A 13,758-nucleotide genomic window follows, 5' to 3' on the forward strand; every position below is an offset into this window, starting at 1 on the left:
TTTCACCATACCACCATCATTACACACCTCCACTCCCTATTCTTGTTTATACAAGATGTAAAAAAAACTAGCATGTCTTTTGAAAGCAATGTTTCAGTACAAGATGAGAAAAGCTGCTTATCTTAAACGAGGAGGACAGGATGGAATCCCAATCTTCTGGTGAACCAATGTCGAGGGTGGTGCGAGTCCAAATGCGGGTTAGTGTAATACTTTTTTTTTTTTTTTTAAATCTCAATCACCCCTTGCACCCGTGTTTCTTGATCGACATACTGTTCCTAGTTCCCTACATGGGCCATGTTTCGCCAAAGCTGTCGTCATCAGGGGAACTGAACTACAAAACAAAAAGTAAAAATGAAAATTAAAAATCGCACAAAAAACCTCATGCTCACTCTGTTCATATTCTTATCATATGCAATGAGAACAAAAATCATCCCAAATAATATCAAGAAATGTTTAAGCAAATTTGTTTTATGAATGTAACTTAGTTCTGTGACTCATAGGAATATATTATTTAAACTATAAGATTTTTTGTTAAATGTAAAAAAAACCTTTTTATTTCTATTTTTATGGTTTCTGATAACTTTGGATAAATTTAGTTAAAATGTAATGCCAAGAAGTGTAGAATGATGCACTTGGGGTGCAGAAACCCTAAAGAGAGATACCGAATAGGAGGGGAGAGATTAGTAAGCTCGACTCAGGACAGAGACCTTGGGGTGTTGGTGTCTGAGGATCTGAAAGTGAAGAAACAAGGCGACGGCCATGGCCAGAAGGATGCTAGGCTGCATAGAGAGGGGCATAACCAGCAGAAGAAAGGAGGTGTTGATGCCCCACTTGGAGTATTGTGTTCAGTTTTGGAGGCCGTATCTTGCTAAAGATGTAAAAAGACTGGAAGCGGTGCAAAGAAAAGCTACAAAAATGGTATGGGATTTGCGTTGCAAACCGTACGAGGAGAGACTTGCTGACCTGAACATGTATACCTTGGAAGAAAGGAGAAACGGGTGACATGATACAGACGTTCAAATACTTGAAAGGTATTAATCTGCAAACGAACCGTTTCCGGAGACTGGAAGGTGGTAGAACTAGAGGACATGAATTGAGGTTGAAGGGGGGCAGAGTCAGGAGTAATGTCAGGAAGTATTTTTTCACGGAGAGGGTGGTGGGTATGTGGAATGCCCTCCCACGGGAGGTGGTGGAGATGAAAACGGTAATGGAATTCAAACATGCGTGGGATAAACACAAAGGAATCCTGTTTTGAAGGAATGGATCTGTGGAATCTTAGCGGAGATTAGGTGGCGACACCGGTAATTGGGGAAACAAAACCGGTGCTGGGCAGACTTCTACGGTCTACGCCATGATCATGGCTGAATAGATAGGGATGGGCTGGAGTGTAAATTTTAAGGGGCTTCATTAGCTTCAGAACCTAGTACAAGAATAGTGCTGGGCAGACTTCTACGGTCGGTCTGTGCCCTGAGAATGGCAAGGACAAATCAAACTCAGGTATACATGTATCACACACCATGTAAAATGAGTTTATCTTGTTGGGCAGACTGGATGGACCGTACAGCTCTTTATCTGCCATCATTTACTATGTTACTCCTGTGCATAATGGTTAGTGCGGTGTTCTTTTTTTCAAATGCTTAACCTTTTTTTTTCCCTCCAAATGTATCTTGTGTGGTTGTGGCAGAACAGTTTTGATTTTTTTTTTTTTTTTTAATCAGTCCAAAGCTTATCAAGGTCTTCCTTTGTCTACTTTAGACATTGGCTTTTTTTTTTTAATGAAGGATTAGAAAAGGTTTTCGCCTATACAGATCTTTGGGGTGCTTTACTGTGGACCTCTAGATAACAACTCCTGTGTCACTTAAATTTTTCAGCAGATTGTTTGCTTTGATCGTGGGATCTGTTTTGCAGATCAAGTGCTGCAAGACAGATTTTGGTCTCTACATCTTGCCTTAACTTTGACATTCCATGTACTTTTCATTTTTTAAGTATGTCTAAGAATTGAAATTGCCTGCCAGACATATTTAGATATTTCTTATAACCTTTTTGTAAACTTCCCTTGCTTTATAAGAGTGAGTTATCTTAATCTTGATTTTAATTGAACACCACCTTGATTCTTTAGATTAAAAGGCAGTATATCAAATACATAATGAACATAAGTATAAATGTTTTTAAATGCACAAACAGCTGCTGAGAGGAGCCTGTGGTGATTGAAAATAGAACATTGGTTATAAATTGAAAAGATAGAATCATCAAGAGTATTTGTTCACTCATTAATTTATTTTTAACTTAACTGATTAAAAGCTTGACAAGTCACTAAAGATTTTGGGCCTTGCTAACAACTTAAGGGGCCCTTTTACTAAAGCTTAGCATGTGCTAATGGACATTAGCATGCACTAAATTCTGCACATCTTATTTTATACATAAAGGCCATGTAACACTTAGCATATGACAAGCTTTAGTAAAAGGGCCCCTGAAGCAGTAGTGAAATCAACTGGGAGGGTATCTAAACTTTTGTACCAGCCTTATATGCTTATTCTTTTTTTTTTTTTCAATCTTGTTAAAATCAGCAAATAATGATTATGCATCAATTCATTTCAACTTCTTAAAAATGATGGTCTTAGAAAAAAAACTCTAACAATTTTTGTAACTTAATTTAAGACATGTCACTGAAAAACTTTCTTTATGATGATCGCACACATTCGTTGTCTCCACTTAATAGATTATAGAGCTGGAATCTGCATCTGTGATCATCTTCACATAAGCTTCACTCCTACTCTAGCTGTGATAACATTTACTCATCTCTCTGACCTCATGTGCAACTTTCTTTAAATTAGTCACCTTATTTTCTAACTCCGCTTACTTCCTTACCTATCTATATGTTCCATCTTTGCTTATACCCTATACTATTAAAATGTTCTATTACATATTGTGTTGACATTGTAAGTAGTATACTATATTCTAACTCTGGGTTGAAACAATTCCAATATGGTTGTAAATTCAAAATATACTTATCCAACACAACTATGCAAATACCAATATATTTATTTTGACTGCTTTTCATATCATATACATCTAATCATCAAAAAACTAAAACCATTCAATCATATCACTCCTACTCACTCAACACACATTCTTAACCATCTATTTATTCATTCACTTATTCACCTTTCTCTAAAACACTCTTCCAACTATTACATTTTCAATATTATAGGGTTGTACCAAACAGCTGTGAACAAAATTGAGTCAAATACTTTGATACTCCTGAACCCCATCAAACATAAAATTAATACAAGATCACTACTATTGCTGTCTCTATTGATTGCGTTACCGCTTCTCATTATTTGTCCGTGTCCATATGAACTACATGGTAATCTTGAAATTGGTGTGGGTATGATGCCGTGTTTCACTCTACAAGAGTGTCATCAGGGGTCTCTGGTCGCTCCTACCGAGCGTCATCAGAAATCTGTGTAGTTGAAATACAATTGTTATAAAACTTCTTTCAGTCTTACACACATACCTCCTTATAATGCTGGCCAAATTATCAGCCAACCTAAACATTTAGCTTATGAATTCTACCCAAAAACAATTTAATCTGATATACTGACCTTAATGGATGACTGGGGCTTCCAACCTGGATGCACTGCGAGGCAGGTCATGCACCGAAAAACGCTCACACATGCGTATGGCTGCGTGGCGGGAAACTCCATTTAAATACCTTGGTCAATCATAAGCTTACCCATTCTATTTCTTTATTCAACCCATAGGGGGCCACGGTGTTCCACTGAAAGATCATACGTTGCTCTTTTCTTATCAATATCAGAGGAACATTGCCCCCCCTCGGTGCAGAGATTGTCTGCAATACCACAAACTGCAAATCCTGTATGCTATGGCCTGAATGTTGCCAATGAGAGACCAGAGGAGCCTCCTCACGGAGCAAACAAATATTACTTAAATGTTCCGCTATCCGGATCTTAACCTTGCAAGTGGTCTGGCCGATGTACCACAAACCACAGGGGCAGATGATCCCATAAATACATCTCACTGTATTACAATCTGTATGATTTTTTAACTGGAACACTTGTCCTTGTGTGTATGGAATACTCGCATCTTTGACCCGCAGAACATGTGTGCAATATACACAATGCCTGCATCTGTAATGCCCTCTCTCCCCCTGCATGTATGTGATATGAAAAGCAGTCAAAATAAATAAATTGGTATTTGCATAGTTGTGTTGGATAAGTAGTATACTATCAGGCATATTTTCAAAGCACTTTGGGAGGCTAAGTTCCATAGGTTTCTATGGAACTTTGGGAGGCTAAGTGCTTTGAAAATGAGCCTCTATGCCATGCTTTGTATTGTTACTGCTGTAATTGTCTATTGCTTATGTTTGATTTATTCTTACTGTGCACCACCTTGAGTGAATTCTTTCAAAAAGGTGGTAAATAAATCCTAATAAACATAAGAATAGCCATATTGGGTCAGACCAGTGGTCCATCTAGCCCAGTATCCTGCTTCCAGCAGTACCAAGATTCATGCTACTGATCCCAGGGACAAGCAGTGGCTTTCCCTATGTCTGTCTCAATAGCAGTCTATGGACTTTTCCTCTAGGAACTTGTCCAAATCTTTTTTTAAACCTAGATACACTAACCGCTGATACCACATCCTCTGGCAACAAGTTCCAGAGCTTAACTATTCATTGAGTGAAAAATATTTCCTCCTGTTTGTTTTAAAAGTAGTACAGTGTAACTTCCTTTAGTGTTCCTAAGCTTTGTACTTTTTGAAAAAGTAAAAAATCAATTTACGTTTACTCGTTATATACCACTAAGTATTTTGTAGACCTCTATCATATCCTCCCCCCCCCAAAGCCGTCTCTTTTCCAAGCTGAAGAGTCCTAACCTCTTAAGCCTTTTCCTCATATGAGGGGTTTCATCCCCTTAATCATTTTGGCCACTCTTCTTTGAACCTTTTCTAATTCTGCAATATCTGTTTAAAGATATGGTGTCCAGAATTGCATACAGTACTCAAGCTGTGGTCGCACCATGGAGCAATGCAGAGGCATTATAATATTTTGTCTTATTTTGGCTCTGTACATCATCTTCTAGGTTCACTTTCAGGTCCCCTGCATCTTCACCCTTGAAAACCATCTCTAGTACAAGTAGATCTTTCAGTAAAGATCGAGGTAAAGAATTCATTCAGCCTCTCTCATAGTAAAATAGCACCTCTCAAAACTATATTTAGGGGTCTTTTAAAACTGCATATGCTAATGTCTTAAGATACTCCAAATAATCCACATAGCATAGAAATTTCACCAGAGCTAAAAACTTTAAATAATTTCACACAAGAGCTAGGTTACTTATTTCTTTAAAGCTATACATTGAGGAATCAAAAAAAATAAAAAAGAAATAGTCCATAGAGATTGAGGTTATATCAGCTTATGTTCACAAGCTGCTGATGCCCAAGCCATCCGACTGATGCATGGCAAAGACATAATAATAATTTTTAAAAATCCACCGCACTCACCTCTCTGGAAATCAGAATGGCCAGGAAAGCCGCCCCGAATACGGATAAGAACCGGGAACCACAGCTATTCATGGCCGAAACCAGAAGAGCCAAGAAATAAATGGCGAACCAGGTGGGCGTATTTGATACTCTGTAGCGACCACTGCTTCGCCAGCTCAGTAATTACCACTGCCCATTGCCAAAATGCCAGCCAATCACACACCCGTTCACTGAAAGGCCCCGCCTCTCTCCAACGCCCCTCCCTGCGTCAACCGGCCCCACCCACTCCCCCCTCCTCCTCGTTTCTCCTGGAAGCCGCACCCCTGCTCTCGTCTTAGCTTCTATCGATTTCTTCTTCCAGTGGGAGATATTAAAGCTCACGCCATCCAGGGCGAGTTGGTGTACTAGGAGGGGTGGAGCTGCGGTCATATGATGCACAGCGGGTGCTGCTGCCAGTGGTGTGAAGGTAAAATGTGAGCAGCATGGTGGTGGAGTACTGGAAATTGATGGAGACGTTTGGCGTGACATTGAGATTAAGCTACCTTAATTAAGTGTATTGTGCTGATTGCTCACATACCTTACCTGGTGAAACAAGACGAATTTGTGTACCCCGTCGTCACTTCCAGCCTGAAAGTTGATAGACTCCTGAATCTTATCTTCCCTATTCCACCATAACATCTTTTGTACTTGTCCCCTACCGGACTTAGTGAATGCCTTTACGGTACTATGTAAGGCACATTGAGCCTGCAAATAGGTGGGGAAAATGTGGGATACAAATGTAACAAATAGTGGTTCATTTAAACCCCTTTGCATACATGTATAAAGGGTTATTTGATCTTTTGCCTCACATTTATTTTCCATATGTTGGTTTATGGATTTTATTTAGACTACTGGAGGAGATTGGAAGGATGAAGTTATATAATTGTCTATTCATTAAATTTTTAATAAATTGAGGTGTAAGGTTGTTTCTCACCATCTAGGATTTCTCCCACTTTGTAGTACCATGCTGCAACCACTAGACAGCCATCTCTCACAATATTTGCAACAGTAGGTAATTGTCTGTCATTGACTATATACATTTGTTCATTACCATAACACTACAGAATTAGGTTCTTTTTAAAGATTTAAACATTTCTATGAAATCTCTGTTCTTCCTTTTCTTCTTTCAGAGTAAAACAAAAGAAGAGGAAGAATTATATTATAGTGCCATTTCTTTTAGTTCTGCTTCAATGCAAGCACAACTGAATTTGGATTCAACAGTGTAATGCAAACTGACAGCTATTTTTAAAAGTATGAAGGTGTTTGAGTTGAGATAATAGCGAGCTCTCTGTAAGAGTCATATGCTGGCCTTACAGCCTGGTGATTCTTGATATCTGCGCCAAGATAAGTGCGAAATGTCAGGTTGACTTTTTTATGTATAATCTCCACTGTAGCTGTCAACCAGTTGTGAATGTGCAATAACTTGTTACTATTTTTATTTTACAGATCCCCATCTGGTTCAAGGACACCCAAGAGATCAAGAAGGTCACGATCCAGGACTCCTAAAAAGTCAGGGAAAAAATCCAGGTCCCAGTCCAGATCACCCCACAGATCTCACAAGAAGTCAAAGAAAAGCAAACACTGACAAAACATTCACATTTTTTATGAAAGCTGTCACTTACTGGAAATGCGGTTTTGTTTTGTGCCTGAACAGTCTGTTTTAAAAAAAGAAAATATAACAAAAAAAAAAAGCATTCCTGAATTTTTTGTGAATGCACGTGTATATTCATGAGTAACTGCATCTCTAGACCTGTCATTGTTTTATATTGTAAAAAAAAAATCCATTGTGGCTCTTTTCTCCCAAATGAAACATTTTGTGTTAAACACGTCCTCCGAAGTGTGTATAGCTTATCTGCTGGCAGTAGTGGTATTTTGTTTTAGGATGTTGTGACATAGCAAAAATGACACAGATGTTTCTCCCCTCTTTTTGTAGCTTTGACAACTTAAAATTAGATTTCAAATAAAATCTGAACCGAAAGTTAAGGATGTGGTTTTTTTAACCCACTGGTAATTGAGACCCATGGAGTGATTATTTTCAGTTGCTTTGCATGCATCATGAGATTTTTACATTGCTTTTACAACTGAAACTACAATTAGGTTAGTATAGGTATCTAAATAAAAGAAGCTTTACACATCAGTTGTGGCACCACATGCCATGCTGGTAAGAGCTCTTGATCCATTTGATAATTTTTTGGCATAAGCTATTGTACCAGCACTTGTACTTCCATGGTGCAGCTTCCTCTGCCACTTGATTTTGTGCATCCTTTACGTGTCTGTCCTTCCCAACTGGTTTTGTTTTGTGTTTGTTTGTTTTTTTTCTCAATTCCAGACTTTCAGTACCTATAATATTTTCCATTGAGGAGCAGGGTTGATCTCATGGCACTAATACAGCTCTCCCAGCGCTCAGAACGAAGCGTAAAATTCTGAGCGTGCACAGCCCCTTCCTCCTGTTCTGAACAAAACAAAGCTCTCCGGTTAGTGAAGAGGTACTCCTGTTTGTCTTCTCCCTCTTTTTTTTTTTTTTTTTGTCAAATTAATGCAGTGTTTTTTTTATTCATATTTTGAAAGGAACAGACAGTCAGGATTCCAGTGTGGTAGAAAGATGTAAGAATTTTGACATGTTTTAAATGCCTTTTTTATTTTGGTGCTGACCATAGCCAGGCTGGGTGTAAGCACTGTGGAAGGATCTCTCTGAGATCTCAAAAGTATCTTCTACACTAGCTTACTCATTGAGGTAAAGAATACAGAAGGAAGTGAAACAATTATCTGCACAGAAGTCATTCCATAACGTCCCACAGATCAGTCCAGAGACTTGTGGGTTATGTCCCTCTTGTCTGTCTTCTGTGGGTGTTGACTCTACACCTGTGCACAATAGCTTTGAGTCCAGCTGTGAAACAGCAGCACCAGCGATCTTCCAAAGTGGTGTAAATCTCATCTGAGACAAGCCTAAAGTACAGTTGTCTTTAGTACTTGTGCATAAACCTGGGTTTATGTTGAGAGCCTCCCTCCAAAATCACTGAAGAAGCTTGGGTACTTCAGTGTGGACAATGTTCAGGGTATAATCTCTTGGTGCAGATGTGTTGTGCATAATCTGCACAGTGCATCAGGATTTTGACAAGACCATAGCACTGGCTTGGGTTCCCTGCCCTTAATACAGATCATGACAGCTTCTTGCATGGCAGATTGCATTGTGCCCCAAGCTGTCCAATTTTGAACCAGTGTTGATGACATTTTATTCTCCATTCATATGAGATGTCCAGGTTGATATTTCCAGCTCGATGATCTTCACCTTCTACTAGAGTCCACTCCAGTTTTGATCGCAGTAACCAAATCTTCTCATCAGTTTTGTTGCTTCTGTCAGAACAGTCACACTTGGTTCTGCAAAAGCTGTTGACAATTTTGTCAATATTTCTTCAGCCCAGTATCTGGGGAAAAATGTATAGTGCAAGTGTCTCAGTTCATGGGAGTTGCCTCTGCACAGAGCGACAAATTAATTCAGTTCAAGATCCAATAGTATCTTTAGTCTCCACATCATATTTTAAACAACAAGAAGGGCAGTCCATACCTCCCTCTTCATTGCATTGGGGAATTTCTCAATATAGATTAGATTACTCAGATCCTGACTTCATCTCTCTAGAGCAAGGATGGGCAACCTCAGTCCTCAAGGACCACAACCCACTTGGGTTTTCAGGATTTCCCCCAATGAACATGAATGAGATCTATTTGCATACAGTGGAGGCAGTGGATGAAAGTAGATCTCATGCATATTAATTGGGGAAATGCTAAGAACCTAACTGGGTTGAGGCCTTTGAGGACTGAGGTTGCTCACCCCTGCTCTAGAGGAAGGCAAATGTGGGAATCCCGTCTGAACCTTCCCTTCCCCTGCTCATAATTAATTTCCCCATAAAGATATTTCCTACCCAAAATTCATTCAGTATGTGTCCAGAGAGATTGCTCTACAACAGGAAGCAGAGCTTCAATTGGCTGTTTTTGCCCTCTTAAAATATATAAAGGTGTCAAAAGCCACAGTAAACATTCACATCTTTGGCCACTTGTGTAGTCTATAGCTTTGTTTGTGGCAAATCCCACTAAATTAAACCAGTCTTTAAAGATTGACAAACTATAAAGCTCATCTAATGCGTCCAGCTTTCTTACTCTAGTTGTCAAACTGGCAATTAAGAAGGTGAATAATTGTTTTCTAATATACCACCTGGTAAAGATCCCTTTAGCATAGATAATACATAGAAATAAAACATAGAAAAGAAAATAAGATACCTTTTTTTATTAGGCTAACTTAATACATCTGTTGATTAACTTTCGAAAGAAACCCTTCTTCAGATCAACTTATTTTCTATGTTTTGTATTTATTACCTTTAAAAGTGGGCTAACACGGCTACTACACCACTTTACTCACCATTTAGCATCAAACCTTAAAGTATCTTTTTTCCTATCTGTATAAGTTTTAGCCCATCAGCTCTTGAAGTATGTGGCTTTGTTGGACATAACATAGTAGATGATGGCAGGTAAAGACCTGTATAGTCCATCCAGTCTGCCCACCAAGATAAACTCGTAATATAAGCAAAGCATCTGTGTTCTTGCTTAATACTTTCACTTCTCATTACTCCATAGACCAGTCTTCAACTGGAGCAATGATTTTATTTGAGCTATATTGTCCAATCTGTCTCTAACTTCAGCAGCTCTTACCATCATCTATGAATGGGCTGTTGTTGCACCAGGAGTGAGTTACATACAACATTTTAGTGCACTGGGCATCCCTTAGCTTTGGATCATACACTTGCATGCCTGACTCAATCCTTGGAAGAAGCACTGTTGCTAATCTGTAACAGTTTTCTGTAGACAAGTAGGATTGATCAGGCATACAATCCCTCCCACCTCCCCAAGAGTTGTATCCCTTCTTGACATACGGAACTGAAAGATTGAGGGAGTTGGTGCATATGTTCAGAATTTTACGCTTTAGTTCTGAGCCCTGGGAGAGCTGTACCATCCTAGTGCTGTGCAGTGATGTATGCTTGATCATTCCTGCTGTCTATGGAAAACATCCATTACAAGTGGGCAGCATTGTTGTATAGTTAATGTGATAAAACTGTTCATTTTTACAGTTTCTGATTTTAGTCAGACCTCCTAAAGTACAAAGTATTGACTTTTATTTGCAGTGGATTCTCTATAGGCCAAAACTGGAGAAATGTCCATGTGCAGTTAGACTTGCAATAAAAGAATTGATGTATATTGTATGGTATTTTTAGTAGCCATGTGGTCCTGGAGGAAATGATTCTGCACAGTTAATGGTACCTGTTGTTGGATCAGCATAAGTATTATTTAAAGGTAATGGTATATATTGGTCCTATAAAGTATCATATCCTGCCCAGAATTCTGAATTCTGTACAATGTGAAAATATTTTAAAATGAATAAGGATTTTTAATGTCAAGGACTAGTTCAGAAAAACAATTATGGTTTAATTGTTTGAAGACTAGGATAGTTTCCATAATTGTTTGTATTTTCCCAAGCAGCGAGAATAGTAAAATGCCTTGTATATTGCATTGCAATACATACCTGCCATATTAACAAAGGACTGTTTCTACTGAATCGGAAAGCAGGAAGAATGCCATTAATGTTGTACCCTTTTCAGCAAAAGATGCCTGTCGAGTGACTTTTCTGAGCTACTCCAATTCTGTTTTTTTTCCTGGATAAAGCACGCCCAGAAAAGCTTCAGAGAAGGGTGACACAAAGGGGATAGAACACCTTTCTTGTGAAGAGAGGCTAAACAAGTTAGGGCTTTTCAGCTTGAAGAAAAGATAACTGAGAATGGATATGATAGAAATGTATGAAAATCAGGAGTGTGGGTGAAACAGTTGTTTCAATCTGTCAACACATAAACAAGAGGACATTCCATGAAGCTAACCACCAGCAGATTCACAACAAATTGTAGAAAAGTGATCATTTTTCTTTTTTCACTTAATTAAGCTGTGGAATCTGTAGCTGGAGGATGTGGTTAAGGCAATCAACATTGCATATCCCTGGAAGTGAACTATGGGAAATGATGTACTTTATGAAATCTGCCAGATTTGACTGGTTACTACTGTTGGAGAAAGGATGCTGGGCTTGGTGGACCTTGGTCTGACTCAGCATGGCTTTTCTTATGTCTGTATAAGTATGCTTCCTGGAAGACTGGAGGAACTAAATGCAGCATTTATGTATAACAAATAAAGTTTAATGAACCATCTCTAAGTTACAGCATGATACATTTTGTGTATGTAACTCGTCTGAAATTGAAAGAAAAAAAGAGATCTGGTTTAAGAGTGGGTTAGTGTTCCCTTTGAGAAGTTTGCAGTACTCTTTAAGTATGCTGTACAACATCATGTCTGTTAGTGACCATCTGACTTGGGTAAGTATGTAGGGTGACTGGTGAATTTGTCTCTGCCTCATGTACCTAAGCTGCTGAAAATGTCATGGGCATTGAATTTTAGAAGGCTCAAGCTGTGACACAATCGAAAAAGGAAAATGCTAGACAAATGTCTTTCTTCAGGTGAAAGAAAAAAATGTAAAATTTTATATGGTTGTTACCATTCCATATGTTACACATTGGAGCATTTTAGCGGCCTGATGTTACTTCAGTCCTTAAACACAAGTTTTTAGCTTTAGTTGTGTGTATTCCATGGATTGGAAAATAGGCAGTACTGTAAACTTGACAAAATAGAATTAGGTAACAATAGTTCCCTTAACATATAGTAAACTGTGTTATTGATTTACTACACAGAGCAGTAGTAAATGTAAATGTGATGCTTTTGGCAGCAGTCTTAATATAGATTAAGGAGATAATTAAATTGAGTCACAGTGAGGGGCATAATCGAACGCGAACCCCCATCTCTGAGGACGGATACACGAAGTGGCGGGACAGTTCATATTTTCGAAAAAGATGGGCGTCCATCTTTTGTTTCGATAATACAGTTGGTGCCGGGCAAATGCGGATTTGAGCTGGGCGGTATCGGTTTTCAGCGATAAAGGAAACCGAAGGCGCCCAGCTCAAAAACGAACAACTCCAAGGCATTTGGTCGTGGGAGGGGCCAGGATTTGTAGGGCTCTGGCCCCCTCACATGCCAGGGCACCCTAGGGGGCATTTGTAAAAAGTTTTAAAAATTAAAATACCTCCCAAGTCCATAGCTCCCTTACCTTGTGTGCTGAGCCCCCCCAAATCCCCCCCCCAAAACCCACTGCCCACAACTCTACACCATTACCATAGCACTTATGGCTGAAGGGGGGCACCTCGATGTGGGTACAGTGGGCTTTGGGGGCAGTTTGGAGGGCTCCCAATTACCAGCACAAGTTTAACAGGTAGGCGGGGATGGGCCTGGGTCTGGCTGCCTGAAGTACACTGCACCCACTAACAACTGCTCCAGGGACCTGCATGCTGCTGTGATGGAGCTGGGTATGACATTTGAGGCTGGCATACAGGCTGGCAAAAAAAGCTTTTAAAGTTCTTTTTTTTTTTTTTTGGTGGGAGGAGGGGGTTAGTGACCACTGGGGGAGTCAGGGGAGGTCATCCCCGATTCCCTCCGGTGGTCATCTGGGCAGTTGGGGCAATTTTTGGGGACTTGTTCATGAAAAAATAGGGTCAAAAAAAAGTGGCCCAAATTCTCGCTTCTGCTGCCCTTCTTTTTTTCATTATCGGCCGAGCGCGCCCATCTTGGCCGATAAACACGCCCCAGTCCCGTCTTCACCACGCCCCCGTCAACTTTGTTCCCGCGACAGACTGCAGTTGGAGGCGCCCAAAATTGGCTTTCAATTATACCGATTTGGGCGACCACGGGAGAAAGGCGCCCATCTCCCGATTTGGGTCGAAATATGGGCATCTTTCTGTTTCGAAAATAAGCTGGAGTGTGTATTAAGAGCATGCAGCCTGTATATCAGGACTGAGGCACAGGATGCATAGGAAAAAGTTTCTAAGGGTTTTTAAGTACAGTCTAACAATGCTAGTTAATAGTTTAAAATATTTATTTTCATCTTGTTATATCAACAAATCTCCAAACTTCACATTTAACATACTAATAATAAATTCATCAACAAGAATACTTGCATATTAATCATTTTCCCATTTTTCTCTAATCCCTCATATACTTTGCAAGAAGATCAAAGTCAGATACTAAAAACCAACAGACGAGCATATTTAATAATATCTTCTGGATCTACTCTTCCGGTTTATA

General features: G+C 39.4%; 1 protein-coding gene across 4 annotated transcripts in view; it reads left to right on the plus strand.

Annotated features, from left to right (window-relative positions):
- The window catches only part of U2SURP (U2 snRNP associated SURP domain containing), a 178,660-nt gene extending 171,139 nt beyond the window's left edge, over window positions 1–7,521 (plus strand). For all 4 annotated transcript variants that reach the window (XM_030216897.1, XM_030216898.1, XM_030216899.1 and 1 more), the window contains one exon: window positions 6,985–7,521. In XM_030216897.1, the coding sequence (XP_030072757.1) occupies window positions 6,985–7,123 (139 nt within the window). In that variant the 3' untranslated portion in view covers window positions 7,124–7,521. The remainder of the gene's footprint in view (window positions 1–6,984) is intronic.
- The last annotated feature ends 6,237 nt before the right edge of the window (window positions 7,522–13,758 follow it).

Source organism: Microcaecilia unicolor, chromosome 10 (genome assembly GCF_901765095.1).
Source record: "Microcaecilia unicolor chromosome 10, aMicUni1.1, whole genome shotgun sequence".
Classification (NCBI taxonomy): Eukaryota; Metazoa; Chordata; class Amphibia; order Gymnophiona; family Siphonopidae; genus Microcaecilia; species Microcaecilia unicolor.